At 47.1% G+C, this 20,645-nt stretch overlaps 1 protein-coding gene across 6 annotated transcripts in view; it reads left to right on the top strand.

The window, feature by feature from the left end:
• RFX3 (regulatory factor X3) overlaps positions 1-20,645 on the top strand; it is a 263,571-nt gene that overhangs the window by 138,095 nt on the left and 104,831 nt on the right. For 5 of the 6 annotated variants that reach the window (XM_025206198.1, XM_025206201.1, XM_025206200.1 and 2 more), the window contains exon 3: positions 3,202-3,299. The exons of the other annotated variant lie outside the window; for it this stretch is intronic. In XM_025206198.1, coding sequence (XP_025061983.1) covers positions 3,202-3,299 — 98 coding nt within the window. The remainder of the gene's footprint in view (positions 1-3,201; positions 3,300-20,645) is intronic. 6 annotated transcript variants of the gene reach the window in all.

Raw genomic sequence — 20,645 nt, forward strand, 5'->3', positions numbered from 1 at the left:
GAAGCCGCTGACAGCAGCGGCCCTGTCGGGGGGGCACCAGCTCTACCAACAGCATCGTTGCCCATCGGGGGGGGCACGTGCACCCCTGTGCATTTCCTACCAGTCGCCTATGCTTTTAACTAAAGTTAATTCAATCACTTATTAGATAAAAGCACCAAAAAAGTCCCACTAAAGCACCTAATCTTTACAGATACTGCAGATCCAAGTTAAAGTAACTCACTGACTTTTCTGGGCATGCATGGGAATGCACCAAGTTTAAAGTGCCAAATTTTTTTGGTTTCTGTTTACATCTGCAAGCACCCACCAGCAAAACCCAAAGTCAGTTCCTATGCTTGTAACAGCCAGCAAGGGGAGATTATGGGACCACTGCTGGTGAGAGTTGTCAATGCCTCCCTTCACGAATGTAGGATGCTGCACATTCTTAAGTCTTACTCTGGATGCTGACTTGTCCTCCAGCTATCAATCTGTTTCCAACCTTCTCTTTTTTGGGAAACTTCATTGATGAATGTTTTGAATACAATTAATTCTTCTTCAGAATGAAGAATGACTTGCATTCAAAAACTTACCTAAATCTATCCCAGCCGTGCAGTTGGTTAAATAAAATATATCGCCCACAAAAATCCTTGCCTGTTGAACAGGTGATTGCCTTACAACTCTAAGCTCATCTGGATGCTATTGGATTCCTTGGCCCCTGTCAGCCTGGTATTTGTCCTGGGTGCAGCACAGAAACTGTGTTTGTGGCTTTGGTCTACGATCTCCACCTGGAGATTGACAGGGGAATGTACCCTGTTGATCCTATTTGATCTTTCAGTGGCCTTTGGTACAGTTAACCATGAGGTGTTGATACATGACCTGGTGGGCCACGTGTATATGACCTAGTGGGTATTCATGGGACCACTCTTAATTGGTTGTTTTTTCCTAGCAGAAGGAGATTCCAAACTTGGTAATAGATTACTTACCGCACCTTATCGTCCCCTTATTCCATCTTGTTGCATCTTCTGTTCTGTGTACCTGAGGTTACTGAATGTTATCATGTAGAGTTTTTCTATCAATATGCTGATGACATCCAACTCTGTCTCTCTTTCATCTAAATCAGTGGTGCTCAAGGTTTTGGCCCAATGAACCAAAAGACTGGTGCAGGACCTGTGCATGGGCCAAATAGAACCCCATACCACCCCTGCCCGGCCCTGGTCCCTGTGGCAGCCTCACATGCTGGGATCAGGCTTTGGGGCCCCACAGTCCCCTCTCCTGGCCCCATGACATGGGATCAGGCACCCTGTCACCCCGTGTGCCCAATCTACCATGCAGGGCCACAGTGTGGGGCAGGCCAGATGACAGAGTACCAAGGACTGGAGGTGGCCCATGGGCCAGGGGTTGAGCACCCCGATCTAAACCAAACCTGCGGTCTTGATCCCTACCCAGGCCTTGCTACAGTTGGGGATTGGACACGGGTGAACCAAATGAAACTGTATCCTGATGAGACAGAGACGATGTTAGTTAGCAGACCTTATGAACTGGAAGAGTGGGTTGATCTTCTTAACGTGGGTGGTTCACTAGGAGCACATAATTAGAGTCTGCATTGACTTCGTATAGCTTTCCAGGCACAAGTTAGGGTTCTGGTTTTCAGTTATAAAGTCCTAAGTGGCTTGGGCTCTACATACCTGAGGAACCCACCTTCTCCTTTATATTTCACAGTTCCTAAAGTCAGCTGAAAGCAGCCTTCTGTGCATTCCATCTTTGCGCACGTTTGTTTGGCAAAAATACATGGGAGGTTGTCCTCGGTTGTCACTCCTCAGCTTTGGAATTTCTCTCTCACGAGGCTCATCAGAGGCTGAACCTGGACATATTCCAGAATTGTTGTTAGATCTTTTTATTTGGGCAGGCTTTTAGCAGTCAGGATTAAGTTCTGGGGCATTGTTTGAGGAGTTTTTCTGTTTCTTGCTATTTTATTTTAATATTTTCTCTGTCTTTATAATTTATCCTGAGTTTATTGTAAGTTGTCCTGAGCCTTTTTGGAGAGGGCAGCATATAAATCAAAAAATAATAATATTCTCCCAGCTCCAAGTCTGACTGACAACAGCATATCTAAGAAAAATATCTCTCACTGAGATATGTAAGGCTTTTTCCTAAAAATCAGTTCCCAAATGTATGTAACATTACTTTTCTCATTTGATTCCCAGACTAAAATTGTGTTCTAAGCCTCTGTGTGATCTTGGAGTTCTGAACTGGTCAAGAGCCAAAACAAAATTGCTTTAAGTTATGGCAAGTCTGGTGTGTGGAGTTGATCAGATTTCCTCAGCATATTGTGTTATAGAGCTTTCCTTTCCTGGCTTGACACTCCCTACCTCGGTGTGGAGGCTTACAAGGGAATCTGCGGAGAGCAGCCTTGCAGCTATCCTATGCAGTGCCTGGGTCAAAGCAGTTCTCTCTAGGCTGACTAATGAGATCTGTATACCATCACAAGAGAACTGCGTTGTAGTTAAGGTACAGCATCCCTCCCTTAATGCTGCCTTTGGGAAAACATTTTTCTAATTATTATTTAACCTGTATTTGTGAGAACCACTTCATTTGGGATTGTTACTACTGGTTAACCTTCCAGAAGTGGGGACTCTACTCTCTTTGCTTACACTGAGGTTTTACACTGATGTCTCTGGCATGAGTGATTTCTATAAATATAGCCTGTTCTAGGTTGGAACCAGATGTAAACCACACTAATGCAGCAACATAACAATGTATTTACACTAGAAGTTTGTCCCAGTCCAGCTATGCCAATTGAACTAGAATGTAGAGAAGGCCAAAGGAAGCTTGATTACTTAGTAAATGTAATTCTTAGAATAGATGTACAACCCATCTATCTTTCCTTATATAAAACCTTATGATTATGTAGGAAGTAACCGAAGTCAACTGTCACTGCAGAGGAGTACATATTGGATGGCTTTAGTAGCCACTGCTTTCCAGATGGTCTGACTTTTGACACTGAGAGTACATGCTCTCCCAAGAGTATTGATCTCTCATATCAGTACTTCCATAACCATATTATTAACCATATTACAGATCTGTACCTCAACTACTGAATTCTTTATTTAGTTATTGTGAGAATAGACATACCCTACAATTATTCATATAGCTTAGTAAGCCTTAGAATCACTGGACATTCTTTTAATATATAATATCCCATATCCCTGGTGTTTTTATTTACAGGTACAACAGGTGCAGACTGTGCAGCAGGTACAGCATGTCTACCCAGCACAGGTGCAGTATGTGGAGGGAAGTGACACAGTCTACACAAATGGAGCTATGTAAGTTGGTATTAATCAGAATTTCCATATCTGACAGGATGTGTGGTTAAGTACACGTCCTCAAATCACATCTATGCATCATGAGGCTTCACTTTTTTAAGTGGATAAGGGAAAGTGTTTAAAACTTAGTTTCTAGTATCATTTGAAATAATTATTGGGGGAAAAAAACAGGAGCTGAATTTAGATCATTTAAGTGCATTTGGAGAAAGAACATTTTCCTTAAAATTAATACAGGTACATTTGAGTAATTGTTATTATAGAGGATGTTTAACAATGACATCTACAGTATTCTATAACTTTTAAAAATAGTCCTGTGGTTATATATAAAGGTTAAGTTATATAGAAAGGTTATCTAGTTTTGACATAATGCGACTGTGGTTAGTAGAGGATTTTGCGCATGCCTTCTCTTCTGATTATAACCTTACTTGCATTTGCACAATACAATACAACTACTGCCACAATTACTTATGGAAAGATAGTGTGATGTCATGAAACACAATTAAAAATACAAGTGTTTTCTCTCAAGGGGAGGAGTTAAGAGTAATGCTGTCTTTTGTTGCTGTTCATTTAAATCACTTTCCATTCGTTGTGTTATTTTTTGCTCCCCTAAAGTTGCTTCACTGCTGCCAAGTTCCTTTCTGTCGAGCACAAACTTCTCTGCCAGCTGATACCCTACTCTAATACCCTGCTTCTACTTTCATCTGTAGAGACACTTCCAGTGTTTCCTCTTTCAGTGTCTACCTGTGCTACACAGTCTTCTTTTCTTCCTATGCAATCTTGTGGCTTTCTTTTCTCTCTACCCCCTAACATTTAATCCCTTTCTGCTTGGTTTCCTTTTCTCTTATCCATCCTGCTCCCTCATCTGTTCACTCTATTATAGACAGTGCCTGGGGCAGATCCAGGGATTATGGCAGTGTGGTTGTATCTTCCTTTGGCTGTGCAGTGCATGAGCTGAGCTCAGCAGCTGATTAGCATAAGGGCTGGCTGAATCCCTGGCTTTCATACAGCTCCTGAGTCCAGGGGTGAGTGCCACTGCTGTTCACACTCAGCTCTCTGAGCTCACTGGCATCCAGGATCAAGGAGAAGGGGATGTGCCCAAACCCCTCTTGGCTGTGTACAGCATGTGTAATTAACTTCCTTCAGTGTGCATGTGCCATGCAGCCAAAGGGATGTAGCTGTACCCTCTTCTTGTGATCCTGGATCCGTTCATGGATAGCACTGCCTATTAAGGTTGCTCAATGCTTCTTATATTTTTCAGTGTCTTATAATTTTGAAAAACTTTTGTCATTTGGGCTATAATTTTCCATGTGGTATATCTGCCAGAGGCTGAATTGTTTTAAACATTTTTACCAAACATTAACAATTGTGGCTAGGAAAAAACATGTTCTTTTGCGCACATTAACCAAGGGGCACAGCCATTTTCAATACAAAAGTTTGCCATTCACACTTTCCATAGCACTGCATGTCTTTTGAAAAGACTAACTAGACCAGGGGTGTCTAACCTTTTTGAATGTGGGGCCGGATCATGAACTTTTTATCACCCAGTGGGCCGGCGAGCCATATTCAAAGAACTCATAGGATGCGGTGAAATTCAGCAGGTGAAATTCTATGGCCTGTGTTACACTGGACTTCAGACTGGATGAGACAGAATCTTACAAGGGTGCCACAGAACTTCCCATCACTTCCACCTTTAATGGCGTCCTTTTGAGTTATAAGAACAAATCTTCTTATGGATGCACAGGATGGATGTACAAAGCTTCTAATGGATGCACAGGAGGAGCTGGGCGAGGGTCGTGGTGCTGCAGCCCACACGTGCCGGGCACTACAGGTGGAGCAGCTGCTTGCCTGGGACCAGGCTGCCCAAGCCCCCTGCCCCGGCCTCGCTGCACCTTTCAAACCTGCCTGGCAGCTCCCAGCCCAGAGCCAACAAAACAAAAAAGGGGGGCTTCCTCTGCCAGGGAGGGAGGAGGAGCAGGTGGAGGTGGCACAGTGAACCCGGGCCAGCGCCGTGTGCTCACACGGGGACCTGTGAGCCGGGCACGGGGCAGCGCCCAGGCAGCCCCCGGCTGCCACTTCTCTACCTGCCACTGGGAAGATGAACCACGCAGGTGAGCGCGGAACGGGGTAGGCGCAGGGGCCCTGGGATGATGCCTCCTTCTCCCCCGCCACAGCCCCAAGGGGCAGAGCCAGGTGCAGGGGAAGCTGACCAGGGAGGGTCTGGGGGGGTTTTGTCCCTGCTTCCCTCGACCCACGTGTGCCTGGCTGGGCTCCTCTCACCGCCTGCAGTGCTGGCCAGTGCAGGTTCCGCCTGGGACCGCCCTGCGCCACACTGATGACCCACGCTTTTGCTGCTGGCTACTCCTCTTCCCACACTCACCATGTCAGCAACATTAAGCTGACACGGTGCATGTGGGAACCTTGTCCCTTCCCTAGCCCTTCAGACATTAGGAAGCTGCTGAGGGGCTGGGGGAGGCACAAGGGGGGGGTAAAAAAGTAAACGGCTTGGCGGGCCGCATGTTGGACAAGCCAGAACTAGACTAACTAGAGTCAATACCAGCATAAAGAAAGAGCATCTATACCAACTTTTAACTAGATGATTAACTGATTGGGACAGATCCCAGCAGGAGACGACAGTAAGCTTATAATAGTTTTCTCCTTGTTCTTCCAGCTAGGCCTCCTGGTGATGTATGAAAATCACCTCTATCTACAGGAGCAGATAGGAGTCATGGTTGGCTCCAGGTCAGTTCTTGTTACAGATGATATTCCACAGACACTCCATTCTTCATTAGGAGAGAAGGTTTACACTGGACGTTTGTACAAGTTCCCTTTATCACTTTGATAGAACCAAACCATCCAGATTGTCCCTCATAGCATTTGCAAAGAGCTAAGGAGGCAGACATCCTCTGTCTTTTTCAAGAGAGTGCCAGCATCCAAAATCTGGAAGTAACTTACTGAAATTCATCAAATTATTTGTAAAAATATGTCTTGGACTTAGCTGCTAGGTCAGAAGTCAAATTTGAGAGAACACTACTAAAATTCAAGTAATATAGCTGAAATTTCTCATTCTGCCATCTGGAATAGATACTGTTTGCTGGTGGGTAGTCACAAAGACGACATTCTTTCTTCTTTGAGTGTGACTTAATCTTCAGTAATTCTGGTTTGTAGAGCTGTCAGGATGGTTAAAAGAGCATGTCATGTATCTTACTTTTGGAGTCTTCAACAAACACAAACTTCGAGTTGCAAGGGAATTGAGAGTGCCATTTGCTTTTCTCTTTATACTCTGACACAAGAATATAAGCTCATCCCTGATAAACACTATTGTTCAGAAGACTCCCATCTTAAAAGTTAGGATTATGGTTACTTGTTAATCCCCTTGTGCACATGCATTAAAATACAGTTGTTAATTATACAATTGAGTACTATTTTTTCAGGACTGCCTTGAACAGGATGGATTTTCTCTGAATGTAAATCAGGGTTACAAGCGACTTGCCCATTGTAACTCTCCTTCATTGTGCAAAAAGTTGGAAGAGGTGTAGTGAATGTGATAAGTGATTGCGGGAAGAGAAAAGAAGATACTGTGATTAATACAATATAGAATATTGTCTTGAGCATTAGAGAGTTTTTGGTTGCCTGACTTGAGGCCCTGAGGTCTGATTTTTTTTTTTCAAGTGTTAAGTACTTAGACCCACAACTAGAGTCAATGGAGCTGTGCTTTGAACATATACAATGCTGTGTAACAATTACTATTCTAAAAATTCTGGTCCTGGATGGCTTGAATGGAGCACCCAAAATTACTTTTGATCCTAATCTCTTTTTGCCTCAGTTCCCTAACAGTAAAATGTGAATGGTAATAGTCTCTTTATCACCTAGCAGTTTTGTGAAAGTAGATTCATTAATGTATGTGAAATACTCAAATATTTAAATGAAGTCTATTGAAATGTCCATGAGAATTAATAATTCTCTGTTCATAATAGGGTTTGAATAATATGTACTAGTAGATGGGTCGATGGCCATTGAGGTATTATTGTGGTGGGGGGGAGCTCCTCTTTGAGGGCAATATGATGTCACCAAAATGCTTGAGTGGTCTGTCTGGTCCTGAAGGTGCTTTGAATAGTCATAGGAAGTGTGCTGTTTCACTGTGCTTACATGATGATGGGATGTGAGGGAGTGATGGCAGTGCGGTGACATCCATAGCAGGAGGGTAAAGTGACAGAGTAATACTGTGGAAATTGTAGTCATAAACTTGCAGGCAGGCTGGCCAGAGTAGAGCTGTTGCATGAGTATGCTTTGGTAAACATTTGGATGACTGAGTAGCTTTAAGAAAACTATACTTTTATTACTGTGTTTACTTGAATACAAGATGAGGGGCTTTTTCCCCTCAGTCAGCATGGGGGGAAAAACCCTTGTCTTACATTTGCATACAAAGAAACATTATTAAATATGTTGTTTATCATTAAACTGCTGCCAAAAGCAGTATATGCTCAGTAATAAAAAAGCAACTATGAAGTTGATTAAATGCAGTCAAAACCGAGCACAACCAAAATATATGGCCCATATTGGGCAAACATACTGATGGGAAACTACCACAAGGATAGGTTAGTGCAGCCCATCTTAAGATACATGATAGTGCCCATTGCATGCAGTCCTCCTCAGCACCAACTCTTTTTAAAGTCATAGTAAGCCACTACATTCAATACATTTAGATTTCCTTTTTATTCCCACAACTGAGCCTCATCTTCATATACATTTTTGGAGGATCCCAGGACTCACGACAAGAATACCTGGTTCCAGTCATGAGTTAGAGGGCTAATTAGCACATGGATTCTTTGTTGTGTGGAGCCCACAAATTTAGCCCAAATGTTGCAATATAGCAGCTAATTTTCTATGAAGGCTGGCTATGGATTGGTTAAAACATGAATGGATTTTTGCAGTTACACAAAAAATGTAACTGTCCTTTTTCTGACTGTGGCAGCATCCTTATAGAAGTACCTGTTGGTATGATGTGGAGTAAAGCCAGGACACTGTGCATTATGTAATTGAGTAAAAAGTTGCATTTGTGACTCTGCGCCACCAGGATTGATTTGTTGCCAGTTATGTCATCCAAAATCACTCTTACACAGCAAGGGGATGGTCCATTGAAAATTTCTAGGTAAACCTGATTCTGTCTATCAGTGAAAGATTACAGAGAGATTTGTTGTGAAATTTGTATCCAGCTCTGTCAAACACAGGACATCTGACAAGTAGAATGTCAAAACAGATAAACTGTAACAGTTGATGTGCATGCCATCCAGCAGTTCTTTGTGGAGCGTAAGGCTTGTGTGTAAGGCCTTGCTTGTGATGTATCGATGCAAGCAAGGGACAGTAGTGATAAGTGCTGGTTATTGATCCTGTCAGCACACAATTGCAACGGCAGTGGAATTTTCAGGTTCTCTTGAATACTCGGGCTAATGTTGTGGATGCTGTTGTTAAATGCATCTCAGACAAGATGTCTAGCAAAAGTCTGTAAATTAAGGTATGTACTCCTGACTGAGAAGCTACATAAGCTTTTCTACCAAATCTGGAATGAAATGTGAAGATGTGACTGTAGTTAAAATCTGTAAGGGAAAAATAAATCAGACCTTGTTAGGAATTATTGGTAAATATTGACTCATGTATTCCTCACCAATGCTCTTGCATAAACTAGATGGCAAGTTCCCAGTTTCATTGCAGTTTTATAGTGAGATGGGGGTGGACATTTTTGTTGAATAAAAAATCCAGGAGAATTATCACAAGCAAACCTTTAATCATGTCTAAGTGGCTTTCATTGAATTCAGAACACTTTTGATATGATCAGTTAATCTGGCCTCTGGAACCTTTTGGGCAAGCTGGGGTGTCCTGAGAAGTTTCTCAGGGCCTTGCATCAGCTACATGGAATAATATGGAGCTCCATTCTGTGTCTCTAGTGGAGTGTGACATTAGGTTGGGTCTTTGGGACTGACTTTGCTCACTCTGTTCAATACAACACTTATGAAAAAGGCAGCTGGTAGTTGGCAGTTGGTGTGAGATCTGCAACACTGTCTAGTTTTGCAGAACTGAATACAAAATAAAAAATAATCACTCAATGCCCCACAAGATATTCTGCGTGGATGATTACAATAAGAGAGCTTTCCAAAGAAGACTTGCAGATATTTGTTGCTGACTCTGTGGTGGTTGTAGACAATTTTTGGCTCGGGTCTAGTTAAATGAAGGCCACGGTTATATATTAGATGGCACCCAGCAAAAGATATGTGCTACACAAGTTTTGTGTGGGCCCCTAAAAACTATGAAAGTGACTTCCTGTGACTGACTTAGCAGCGTGCTGATAGATCAATTTAGCATCCCTGGAGATGTTTGCTATGTCCATAGAGCAAATGCAGCTTTTGACAAATTGGCCAAGTAGTTCTGAATGCATGAGGAATCAACATTGCTGTGAAGGTCTGAGTAGATTAGATTGTTGTTCTTATTATTTTAAGAAGCTGGGTGAGAAGCCTGGACATGCCCACACCCTCACCTGTGCACCTCCAGTCAACTATATGGATTTTGGTAAAGTCTTAACAGTTCCCTTTATTAAACCCAATGAATCTTTTCAACTCTGTTTTGAGAAGGGGAAGCATAAAATTTCAATTGTGGATAATGGCATATTCCTCATTCTTGGAATCCAGCTAATCTGGTTCTTTCCTCCCCTTTTAAGGGCATCCTAGAGAAACTCTGAGACCTAGAAGGCAGGGTGGCCTGGGTGCTCTACCACCCCTTTGTGGCATTTCAGCAGCAGCACAATCCCTAAAAGGCAACGGTTCTGTCCCCCCCCAGGGACAATTGTGAACCGGCTCCCAATCAGTGACATTAACCCTTCAATTGTTACTGCAGGGGTTTGGGTTCTAGCCGTGTTGGTGTAAGGACTATGTCCTTAGACCAACACGGCTACAACCCAAACCCCTCCAACGTGGATGATACCGAATTCAGCCGTCTAAAATGGAAACTGTACAACATGAAAAAGAAAGAAGCCAAACTCAACAGCGACATATATTTTCTAAGCCTTTGCAAGAAACACAACATCATTCCCCGAGGACTGAACATCTACAATCCCCTGACTACTACACACAACTCCAAATATGCTTCCCAGCTATGCAGAAGAACTTCAGAGAAAATTAGAAATCATCTACTTCACCTACTCTACTCCAAAAGAGACCAACTCAGGAAGGATATCGCCATACACTACAACAACTTAAAAGATAGAAATCCATGCATGTTCCCTGACAATATACAGTGGATACAAAGAGACTACAAAAAACTTTCTACAGCATTCATCCTACATAAAAAGAAGAAATGGAACAAATTAGTCCAAGAACAAGCTCCCCAGCCACAAAACAGCCATCAGAGGAACAACACCAACACCTTCCAACCTTCCAACCTCAGACCTGATGAAACTGAAAGCAGCAACCAACCCACAAATATTATCAATCTCTCCACATACACGCTTACCAAAACTGAAAAATCTGTCCTTTCTAAAGGCCTAAATTTCTGCCCAGAAAAACACCCTAATAAAATACATCAATGTGGAGAACTAGAAGAATTCTTCCGACGCCTGCGCCTCAAAGAATATTTCCACGACCAAACTGAACCCACTCCCAACAACAACTCATCCTCTGACGACGTTCAGGAAAGGATCAATGCCAAAAAGCCCCAAAAAACATCAGATTGGACACCTCGCAGTGGATGAAACCCTAACCTGGACCGCTACATTGACTGCTTCAGGGAAAGAATGAACAATGAAATAATCAGCAACACATGCCACCACAACAACCTCTCTCTACCAGAGAAAAAGGCCATAGAATCTCTAAGATCTAACCACCAAATAGTAATAAAACCAGCAGATAGAGGAGGAGCCATGGTCATCCTAGACCGTGAGGATTGCATGGGGGAAGCCAAGAGACAGCTCTCTGATGCCACCTACTGCAAAGAACTACAAGAAGATCCTACTCCCCTTTTCGCCGGGGGGCTCAGCAATGCCATCAAATCATTTCCATCAAGACTACAAGAGAAGCTGCAGGCCTTGGTCCCCCTGCTGCCTAGCCCGGGGACCTTTTACATGCTCCCTAGGATCCACGGGCAGGGGAGCCCTGGCAGACCTGTCGTGTCCAACCGTGGGACCCTGGCTGGGGAGGTATCGGGTTTCGTTGAGTCAATCTTGGGGCCGCTTGCCACCCACAGAGCAGGTTTTGTACAGGACACCGCAGACTTTCTACGGAAACTTGAAGACCTTCCCAGCAGCACACTCCTGGCCACCATGGACGTTGCCAGCCTATATACCAACATCCCACACCAGGATGGCATCCAAGCCTGCCTTGCATATCTACAGGAACAAGATTGCAGCCCAGAATACAGACCCAGAGAGATTGCTGAGCTTGTGCACTTCATCCTAACGCACAACAATTTCGCTTTTGATGGTCAGCATTTCCTCCAGGTGGTGGGAGCAGCTGTGGGCACTGAAATGGCCCCACAGTATGCCGGCCCTTTTGTGAGCTGCCTGGAAGAGGACTTCCTTGGGAACTGTGCCATCATACTCTTGCTGTACTTGCGATGCATCGATGACATCTTCATCATTTGGACTGGGAACCTGCGGTCTCTGGTTGGGTTCCACCGGAGGTTCAGCGGTCACCATCCCTCCATCCGATTTTCTTTAGAGTGCTCCAGCACCGACATCCCCTTTTTAGACACGATCAGTATCCAGAAGGGCAAAATACAGACCACAGTATGCAAGAAACCCACAGGCCAACATGCATATCTGCGCAGAACCGGCAATCGCCCTAAACACACCAAAAAAGCTGTGATATACAGCCGGGCCCTCGGATACCAACGCATTTGTACTGGGGAGAGCACCCGGGATTGCCACCTCACCAATCTTAAAAGGGCTTTCACCCAGCAAGGGCACTCCTCCAGAGAGGTAGATCGCACGTTTGAAAGAGCCACCTGGATACCACGTGAAGAACTGCTGCAGTACAGAAGAAAAACACCCACAAGTCGCACACCGCTGGTTCTGATGTATCGCCCATCCCTTGGGCCTGTGCAGAAGGTCCTCAAGGAATTGCGGCCCATATTGGAAGGAGACCCTATTCTTGGGGGGATCTTCCCGGAGCCACCCATCCTGCCCTTCGGACAGGCACCGAACCTCGCCAACCTCCATCACCAGAAGCAAACTTCCTCAAGCCCAGAACACACCAGGGGGATCCGGACCGTGCCAGGACGGGAAATGCGGGGCCTGCCAGCTCATCTCCACCACCCCCACTGTTACCGCGCCCCACGGCAGAGCCGATGGCATCCTGGGATCTTGCAGCTGCACCTCCAGGGGTGTGGTGTGCCTCATCCAGTGCACCAGATGCCCTGATGGAGGATGTGTAGGAGGGACTGGGCGGCGTCTGCACGCCAGGGTGGATGCGTGCCAGGGGTCCATCAAAGACAGAAACACTCGGTTACCGGTGAGGGCACGTTTCTCACAGGAGGGCCACTCTCTCTCCAATCTCTTAGTCCTGATCCTCAAGGGAAACTTACACAACACTTCCCAGAGACGAGCCTATGAGCTCTATTTCATCAACCTGCTGGATACTAGAGATCATGGACTAAACATAGACATTGGATTTTTGATACATTATAATCTACCTGGCAACTGACTTCCCAGCCCAGCCCAGCCCCTGGCTTGTTTACTTTTCATTCCATCCAAGAAGAGCACACACCAACTGCTGAAGCTTCCTTAGCCTGACGAAGGGTTTTTGAACCCGAAAGCTTGCTTAATAACTATTCTCCAACCATTTGGGTTGGTCTAATAAAAGATATCAAATTCACCCAAGGAACCTTGTCTGTCAATTGTTACTGTATTTTTTAGCATAAAATGTGTACCTTTTCCCTCAAACTAGCTGGGGAAAATTGGGATGTGGATTATATGCAAGAAAAACACTCCCTGTGGATTCAGACATTTGGCAGCAGAGGTGGGGGATGCCAGTGGGTTAGCATGCCAATTAATGCTGCCGCCCTCTGCCCCTCACCCCTGCTCTACTGCCAGGTATCCAGACCAATGGGAAGCCCCCATCCCCTCCAATGTACTGGATCAGGCTGGCAAACAGGGTTGGCCTGTGACTGGACCTCAGGCACTAGCTTTGGAACTATGTGCCAGATTGGACGCATCATGCTAAATCCAGAAATGCACACTGGCTCCGGGGTTTTGTGCTGGTTGGACCCAGCACGTAGCTCCAGAAACAGCTGTGCAGGGTTGAACCCACTGCACATCCGCAACCCTGCCACAGCTGGATTGGGCCCTTCTGCACAGCTCCCAGCCACAGCCAGTGTGTGCCCCACTGCATGGCCCCCAGTACTGGCCGCAGCTGGATTAGGCTGAATTACAGGGTCAGGGCCAGCGTGTAGCCCTAGCTCCCAAACCCACTGTCCCTGGCCACTAGCCCTGGTGCCCAAAGACCCCAGATCTCAGGTACTTACCTGTACTCCAAGGTAAGATCTTTTTTCCTTTTTTGAATCTTCCAAGAATTGTGTGTGTTATATTTAGGGTCATATTATATGAAAGACAGTATGGTATGTCTGTTCACACCCTCTAATGCTATTGTCTCATACCTTGCAATTAGTTCCAGTTAAACTGACACAAACCTGGTACTAATAGAAATGAATGCTATGCCATCTACCTGTATCGCAGCAAGGAATTTGGCCATTTCTGTATTCTCAGACTTTCATCAGTTGGCTTTTACATCACCATTTGAGAAAATATGAAAGACTTCCTCATCAATAATTAGGTACCCTTATATACTATGTACAGCTCACCTAAAAGTTTAGTACATTCTTTATATGGGTGTGTTTTACTTTCCTGTGCATCTTCTGGTGATAGTGATGAGGTTTTTCCCATCTTCCCAAGAGTTCATTTCTATGACTCAGGTACTTCTTAGAGAAGGATAAAAGGCACAACAGATTATGATTATAGAGCAAGACATAGTGCTTGATACCATCCTCTGTTTCTTTATTCCATTTTACTTTTATGAACAAGGTTCCTGGCTGTACTGGCCTATTGGTACTGGGCATGAAAAGTTTACTTAATTCATTTCCAAAATTTCCTTAACTCCAACCTGATTTTCTTGCTCCTCTTTAGGGGGATTCGGAGCACTCATGCTTGATAATTCTTCTCTGTCTGAATAGGAATAGCTTATTAATACAGAAGATTTGATCTCTCTCGGCTCCCAAAGCACTAATAGGAGGATCTGTGGAAAGGAGTTATAATCCCAAAGCTTATGGTTCTCCTGAAGTCAGGAAGTTGACAGCCGGTATTAAACTGCTCTTTGCATCAGTTCAGATTTGGGCTATTTCATTGCCCAAGTACACCTATCTAGTGAGGCATGCTTTAACACAGCACTGTCCATCCAGCAACCCCAGGCTCCTGCGCAGCTGCCACTCCCCCCATCACTTCAGCGGTGAATAAAAGGGAAACTTAAATGCCCAATAAAGAGATACTGCAGTGGCCTTCTTCCAGTTAGAAACATGAAACCAAATTCTGGCATAAGTTTTTTAATAGGCATTTGCCAAAAAACCTATTCCAGCAGCAGGCATGAAGCTACCTTCCTCCAATCATGATTCTTCCTATGACGAATCTTAGGGAAGAGCTAAGTGTCAGACTGTGATCCCTCCCAACATGGCAATCAATGATCCTTGTGTCTCTCTCTAAATGGCAACCATTGATCCTTCTGGATCATGGTGTATGCATGACAGGTCACCCAGACCTTCAACACACACACCTAGTTAGGAGCATGAAAGAGTGGAGGCTGCCCAGACCTTCCATCCCTGCTTTGGACCATTGAGACAGAATCCAGAGGCATGACCAAGTCCGGGAGTTCAGTGCCGTGATAGCTGTATTATTTGTGGGTCTGGGAGGAAGAACCAGCAGCATACCTACAGGCTGGGGAACTCCCTTCTTGTCAGCACAGAGGCAGAGAAGGATCTTGGAATCACTGTTGATTCCAAGATGAACATGGACCGCCAATGTGGGGACGTGGTCAGGAAGGCTAACCGCACTTTGTCATGCATCCATAGATGCATCACGAGCAAGTCCAAGGAGGTGATCCTCCCCCTCTATGGGACATTGGTCAGGCCACAGTTGGAGTACTGCATCCAGTTCTGGGTGCCGCATTTCAGGAGGGATGTGGAGAGCATCAAGAGGGTCTAGAGGAGGGCCACTCACATGATTAGGAAGCAGCAGGGCAGGCCCTACGGGGAGAGGCTATGAGGCCTGAACCTGTTCAACCTCCACAAAAGAAGGCTGAGAGGGGATCTAGTGGCTGCCTATAAACTTGCCAAGGGAGACCAGCAGGCAATGGGAGACTCCCTGTTCCCCCCAGCACTACTGGGGGTAACAAGGAACAACGGCCATAAGTTGGCTGAATGTAGATTCAGCCTAGATATCAGGAAGCACTACTTCACTGTCAGGGTGGTTAGGATCTGGAACCAGCTTCCAAGGGAAGTGGTGCTCGCCCCTACCCTGGGGGTCTTCAAAAGGAGGCTAGACAGCCACCTAGCTGGGGTCATTTGACTCCAGCATCCTTTCCTGCCCATGGCAGGAGGTTGGACCAGATGATCTGCTTAGGTCCCTTCTGACCCTACCAACTATAAAACTGTGATGCAACTTTCCCCGTAACATAATTTTTTTTCATTCATTTTAAGGAACAAGCTTTGTTACAAGTACAGTGTCCCTGCATGCAACTTTCAGGACAATTTTATATATTAGTGAATTGCCTGTCAAGAATGATGGGGAGGGTGGGGGGGAACTTGCTAACCCTAACCCCCTCCACCCCCGCTGCCACCGCCTCCCAGGAGCAAGGGAGGGGAAGCTTGCCCCGCTGTCCCCTCTGCCAGCACCCTGTGCTGGACCACCATCTCCGAGCAGCAGGGCCGGGGGAAAGGGGGGAAGCCAGCAGTGCTGGCCTTGCCCCCCACCCCTGTCCCTGCTGTCATGGCAGCGCTCTGCCACCTCCAGGGAGCAGAGGCGTGGGGGGAGGGCGAGGCAGTCTGCCGCCTCCTGTCCCCAACGCTCTTGGAGCACTCTGATTGGTTGTTTCAGTAACCTATCAGAGTGCTCGAAGAGTGTTATGGACAGACAGACTAAGTCCTTTATTATGTTAGAATGTGTGCGTGTGTGCATGTAACATGGGGGCTTGCTCAGGGCCGACTCAGTTGTGGCCCGCCCCCCTGTTCCTGGGCCAACCGCCTGCATTCTCACCCGCCATGCCTTGATGTTAATTGATTAATTAGTAGATGTTAATTAAGCGGGAGGCTGCCCATTTACTGCCCCAATGCCAGGGGGTGCTATCTGTGGCTCCTTTCCTCCCTACACTGCAGCCCAAGCCTCGCAGGTGGCATCTAGGTGTTCTCGTCCTCACTATTTCCCCTCTTTTCCCCTCTCAGGTGTGGTCCCCCCAGGACCTTTGGCTACCAGCCCTGGCCCACCTCCAGGCCAGTTGGGACCCCAGGCCCTCGGCTCTTGGGCATCCCTCGCAGTGGGCTCCTGACCCTTTTGACTGTCCTGGTCCTGGCCCCAGCATGAGCCAGTCAAGGGTACTCTCTTGATCAGGTCCAAGTCTCTAGCCCCTCACTCTCTCCAGGGGTCTGCCCTCTGAACCGTATAAACAAAGGAGTTACCCACCCGGTGGTGGGGGCTAGGGGTTAAGGCACCCCGACCCGCCTTTCACCAGGGTGGTAACTGGCCTGGCATTTCCTGGGGGCTCCCGTGCCACTGAGAGCCCCACCAGGCAACCCACTCCCAGCAGGGTGCAGTTTTAGGTCGTACCCAGGACCAGGACCCTCTTTACCATCCCCTACAGCTCCTCCCTTACCTCCAGATGATATCAGCAGCCCTCCGGCCAGACAATGTTGTTGCCTGGCCTCTACGAGCAGCAGAACGGCCCTGTTTATATGGGCAGCCCCAGATCCAAAATGGCTGCCACCATCAGGCACCTGGCGGCTGCCGGCTCCAGGCCCTTAAAGTGGCAGGCACACACAGTGCCCTGTCACAGTGTGTATCAAGCTTTCATGAGCTGATGAAGTAAGCTTCAGCGCACAAAATCTACACACACACACACACGTATGTACGTATGTATGTACGTACGTAGACATATCTATGTGTTTGCCCGGCACCATATGGGCTATCCAAAGTAGATTTTATATAACTAGAGCAGACACTTTTGTGAGCTGAAGCTCACTTCATCAGCCCATGAAAGCTGATATTATATATATATATAGAGAGAGAGAGAGAGATTAGGGCTGTCAATTAATCACAGTTAACTTATGCAATTAACACAAAAATAAATTAACATGTTATTTTTTTTTAATCACGCACATCATTTTGACCAGCAGAGTGGACCAGCTCTGGATCAGCTGGAACCCGTATGCAGAACCCTGACCCTGGCCTGCCCTGCGCCTACTCCAGACTGCTGAGCAGCAGCAACAGTGGCTGGGTAGAAGCTGCTATTCAAAATGGTGGGAAAAGCGGTCCTTCCCCATCCCCGCTGCAAGGCCTTTCTTGCTACAGACTCCCAGAGCTCGCACCTGGTCTGACCTGTGGTTCCTCTCTGCTGCTGTCATCACCACCTCCAGGCCGCCCAGCGGGGCAGTAATGGCACTGCAGAGGAGCCTCAGGGCAGCCTGGGTGCGAGCTCCGGGTGGCTGCAGCAAGAAGGATCTGGCAGCAGTGAGGGGAAGGGGCTACTTTTCCTCTGTGCTGAGTAGCAGCTTCTCTCTGGCCACTGCTGCTGCTCAGTGTGGGCAGGTGAGTGGAGCATGTGTGAAGCATGCCAGGGTTGGGGCTGTTCACGTGGGTTGTGGCTGGTCCGCTGTGGCCAGGGTGAGTCCAGAGCACGGGGGGGCTCATCCAGGTGCATGGGGGGGCATACCTCTGGGGGAGGCATGAGGGGCATGTAGACCCCCTGGATTTGTGCATGGGGCAGAGGTGGGCTGCCCACTGTGGGCTGAGGCTCTGCATCCTGCACCCTGCTGCCTCTGCCCCAGGAGCCATGTTGTGCCTCCCACTGCCACGTGGGCAGGGGATGCGTGGCCAGTATGCCACTCCCAGGGCAGAGGCAACAGGGTGCAGAGCCCCAGCCCACAATGGGCATCCTGTCTCTGCCCTGCACACAGATCTGGGGAGCACATGCATCTCATGCCTCCCCTGGGGGTGCACAAAGTGACAGGGAGCTACCCCTCCCCCGCACTGCTGAACAAGCTGCCCGTGGCTCCATCCTATGACCCGCCCTGGCCCCGGGGTCCCACTCGCCCTGCCCCACTCCCTCCCTTACCATAGAGGCCTTGATCTGCCCCCCCAGCCCTTCCCCTCCACAGACTTATCCACTGGGCACTGCTCTATATGCTGGACTGCATTTCTGTAGGGTTACCATATTTCCAGTTTCAAAAAAGAGGACTCCTGTGGCAGGGGTAATATGATTGTGGGGGGAGGAGGGGGAAGGGCAGTGATATGCCTCTGCCCTGCCCCTGCTTCTCACTCCCAAGCCACAGCTCCCCCAGATCTGCTGCCCCTTACTCCTGACCCACAGTACCCTGCATCCTCTCAGGGCATGCAGGGATCCCCACAACCGAGGCTCTAGACCCCTCTGTGGGGACCACCGCCTCCCCAGGCTTCAAGTCCCCCCCCCACCCACAGCCCCCTATACCTACACAAATCTCCCCTACCACACACACGCCACCTCCACCCCTCCAACCATACAAAGTACCTGCATAATTTTAAGTTTTTCTGTGCACAATTTTGAGTTTTAAGCTGTACAATTAAAATTGCAATTAATTGCAACTAATTTTTTTAATTGCGCACCTAATCACGATCAAATTTTTAATTGTTTGACAGCCCTAATGTATGTGTGTGCACGTGTGTGTGTATATGTGTGTGTGTGTGTGTGTGTGTGTATATATATTACACATATATTTATTATATTACACACATGCATACATATATCTCTGTGTTTGTGTATGAATGGGTAAACATATAGAGAGATGTGTAGGTGGGTGGGTATGTATATCTACCTACATTGGTTAGTCTGTAACAGGGGAGGGCAATTATTTGAGTTATTTGGGCTGCAGGGCCACCTAGGGAGTTTTGGTGAGCTGTTGCAGGCTGGGTCAGCACTTCTACCTGCTCACTAAAGTTCACCAAAACTTCCTAAGTGGCTCTGGCCCTGTGCTGTCACTGCCTGGCAGTCCTGGCCCAGGACCCCCACAAGCAGGGCTTGGCTTGCTGGATGGGATGAGGTTGGCTGGGTGGATGGGATGAGGTTGTGTGCGGGAGTATCATTTGGGAGCAGGATGGGTAGGCAGGGCCTGGGTTGGGATCTTGGGGCAGTGACAGCATGGGGCTGGGGCGCAGGGCAGAGCTGCAATCCGCTTCTGGCATGCTCCTGTCCATGGAGCCAGCACCCATCACAAGGATGTGTGGGCAGCAGGTCATGGCTCTGCCCTAGGCTCCAGCCTCATGCTGTCACTGCCCCAAGATCCCAGCCCTGGCCACACCTGTCTGTCCTGCTCCTGGATGCTACTCCCCGCCTGCCTGCCTGTGTCCCATTGCATCCACCTGGCCAAGCATGCCCTGCCCACATGGGCCCTGGGCCAGTTTCCATGTAGAACCTGCCCACGTCCCTTGGAGGGGGGAGCAGGTGTATTGGAGCCCCCCGAGGTGCGGGGGATCTAGTTCACCCACTCCACCCTTCAGCAGTAGCTTGGGAGCCCCAAGAACGAGCTCCCTGTGCTGCCTTTCCCACCTCCCATTTCAAAATCAGGGAGCACTGGCAGAGAGACCTGGCTGTTGCTATGGGAACCTGGCTGCAGGCTCCCAGCCCACAGCTAGATTCCCTTTTCCCCTAGAACCAACAGTGAACTTCTGTTTGATCTGGGGTAATGTAACACAGTACAGTTTGCAGAAATTGCTACTGAGTTTGCAGAAATTGTTCTGAGCTTGGAGCTGCATTTCTGTCTGCACCCAGAATTTGTTTCATAGCTGTAGAAAATATTTTTGTTCAGAAAAGAAAGCAGTTGACAAGATGTACATATGTTGCAGTTTCCCTCTTCTTCCCTCTGTGTGGTCATCTTAGAACAGTTGTACATTCTGATTTGTATTCCCAGTATCCTGGAATATGTCTGTTTTTGAACATCTCTAAGGTGTCAGTAAGATCCAAAGTATGTTCATATTTTTTAATATTTTGGCACCTCATCTACCAGATTAAGAAAATACTCTTTTATCTCATCTTTTTGAGAGATAAGTTTTAAAAGGGACTTATCGGAATCTTT

Source organism: Alligator sinensis, unplaced genomic scaffold, assembly GCF_000455745.1.
Source record: "Alligator sinensis unplaced genomic scaffold, ASM45574v1 scaffold392_2, whole genome shotgun sequence".
Classification (NCBI taxonomy): Eukaryota; Metazoa; Chordata; order Crocodylia; family Alligatoridae; genus Alligator; species Alligator sinensis.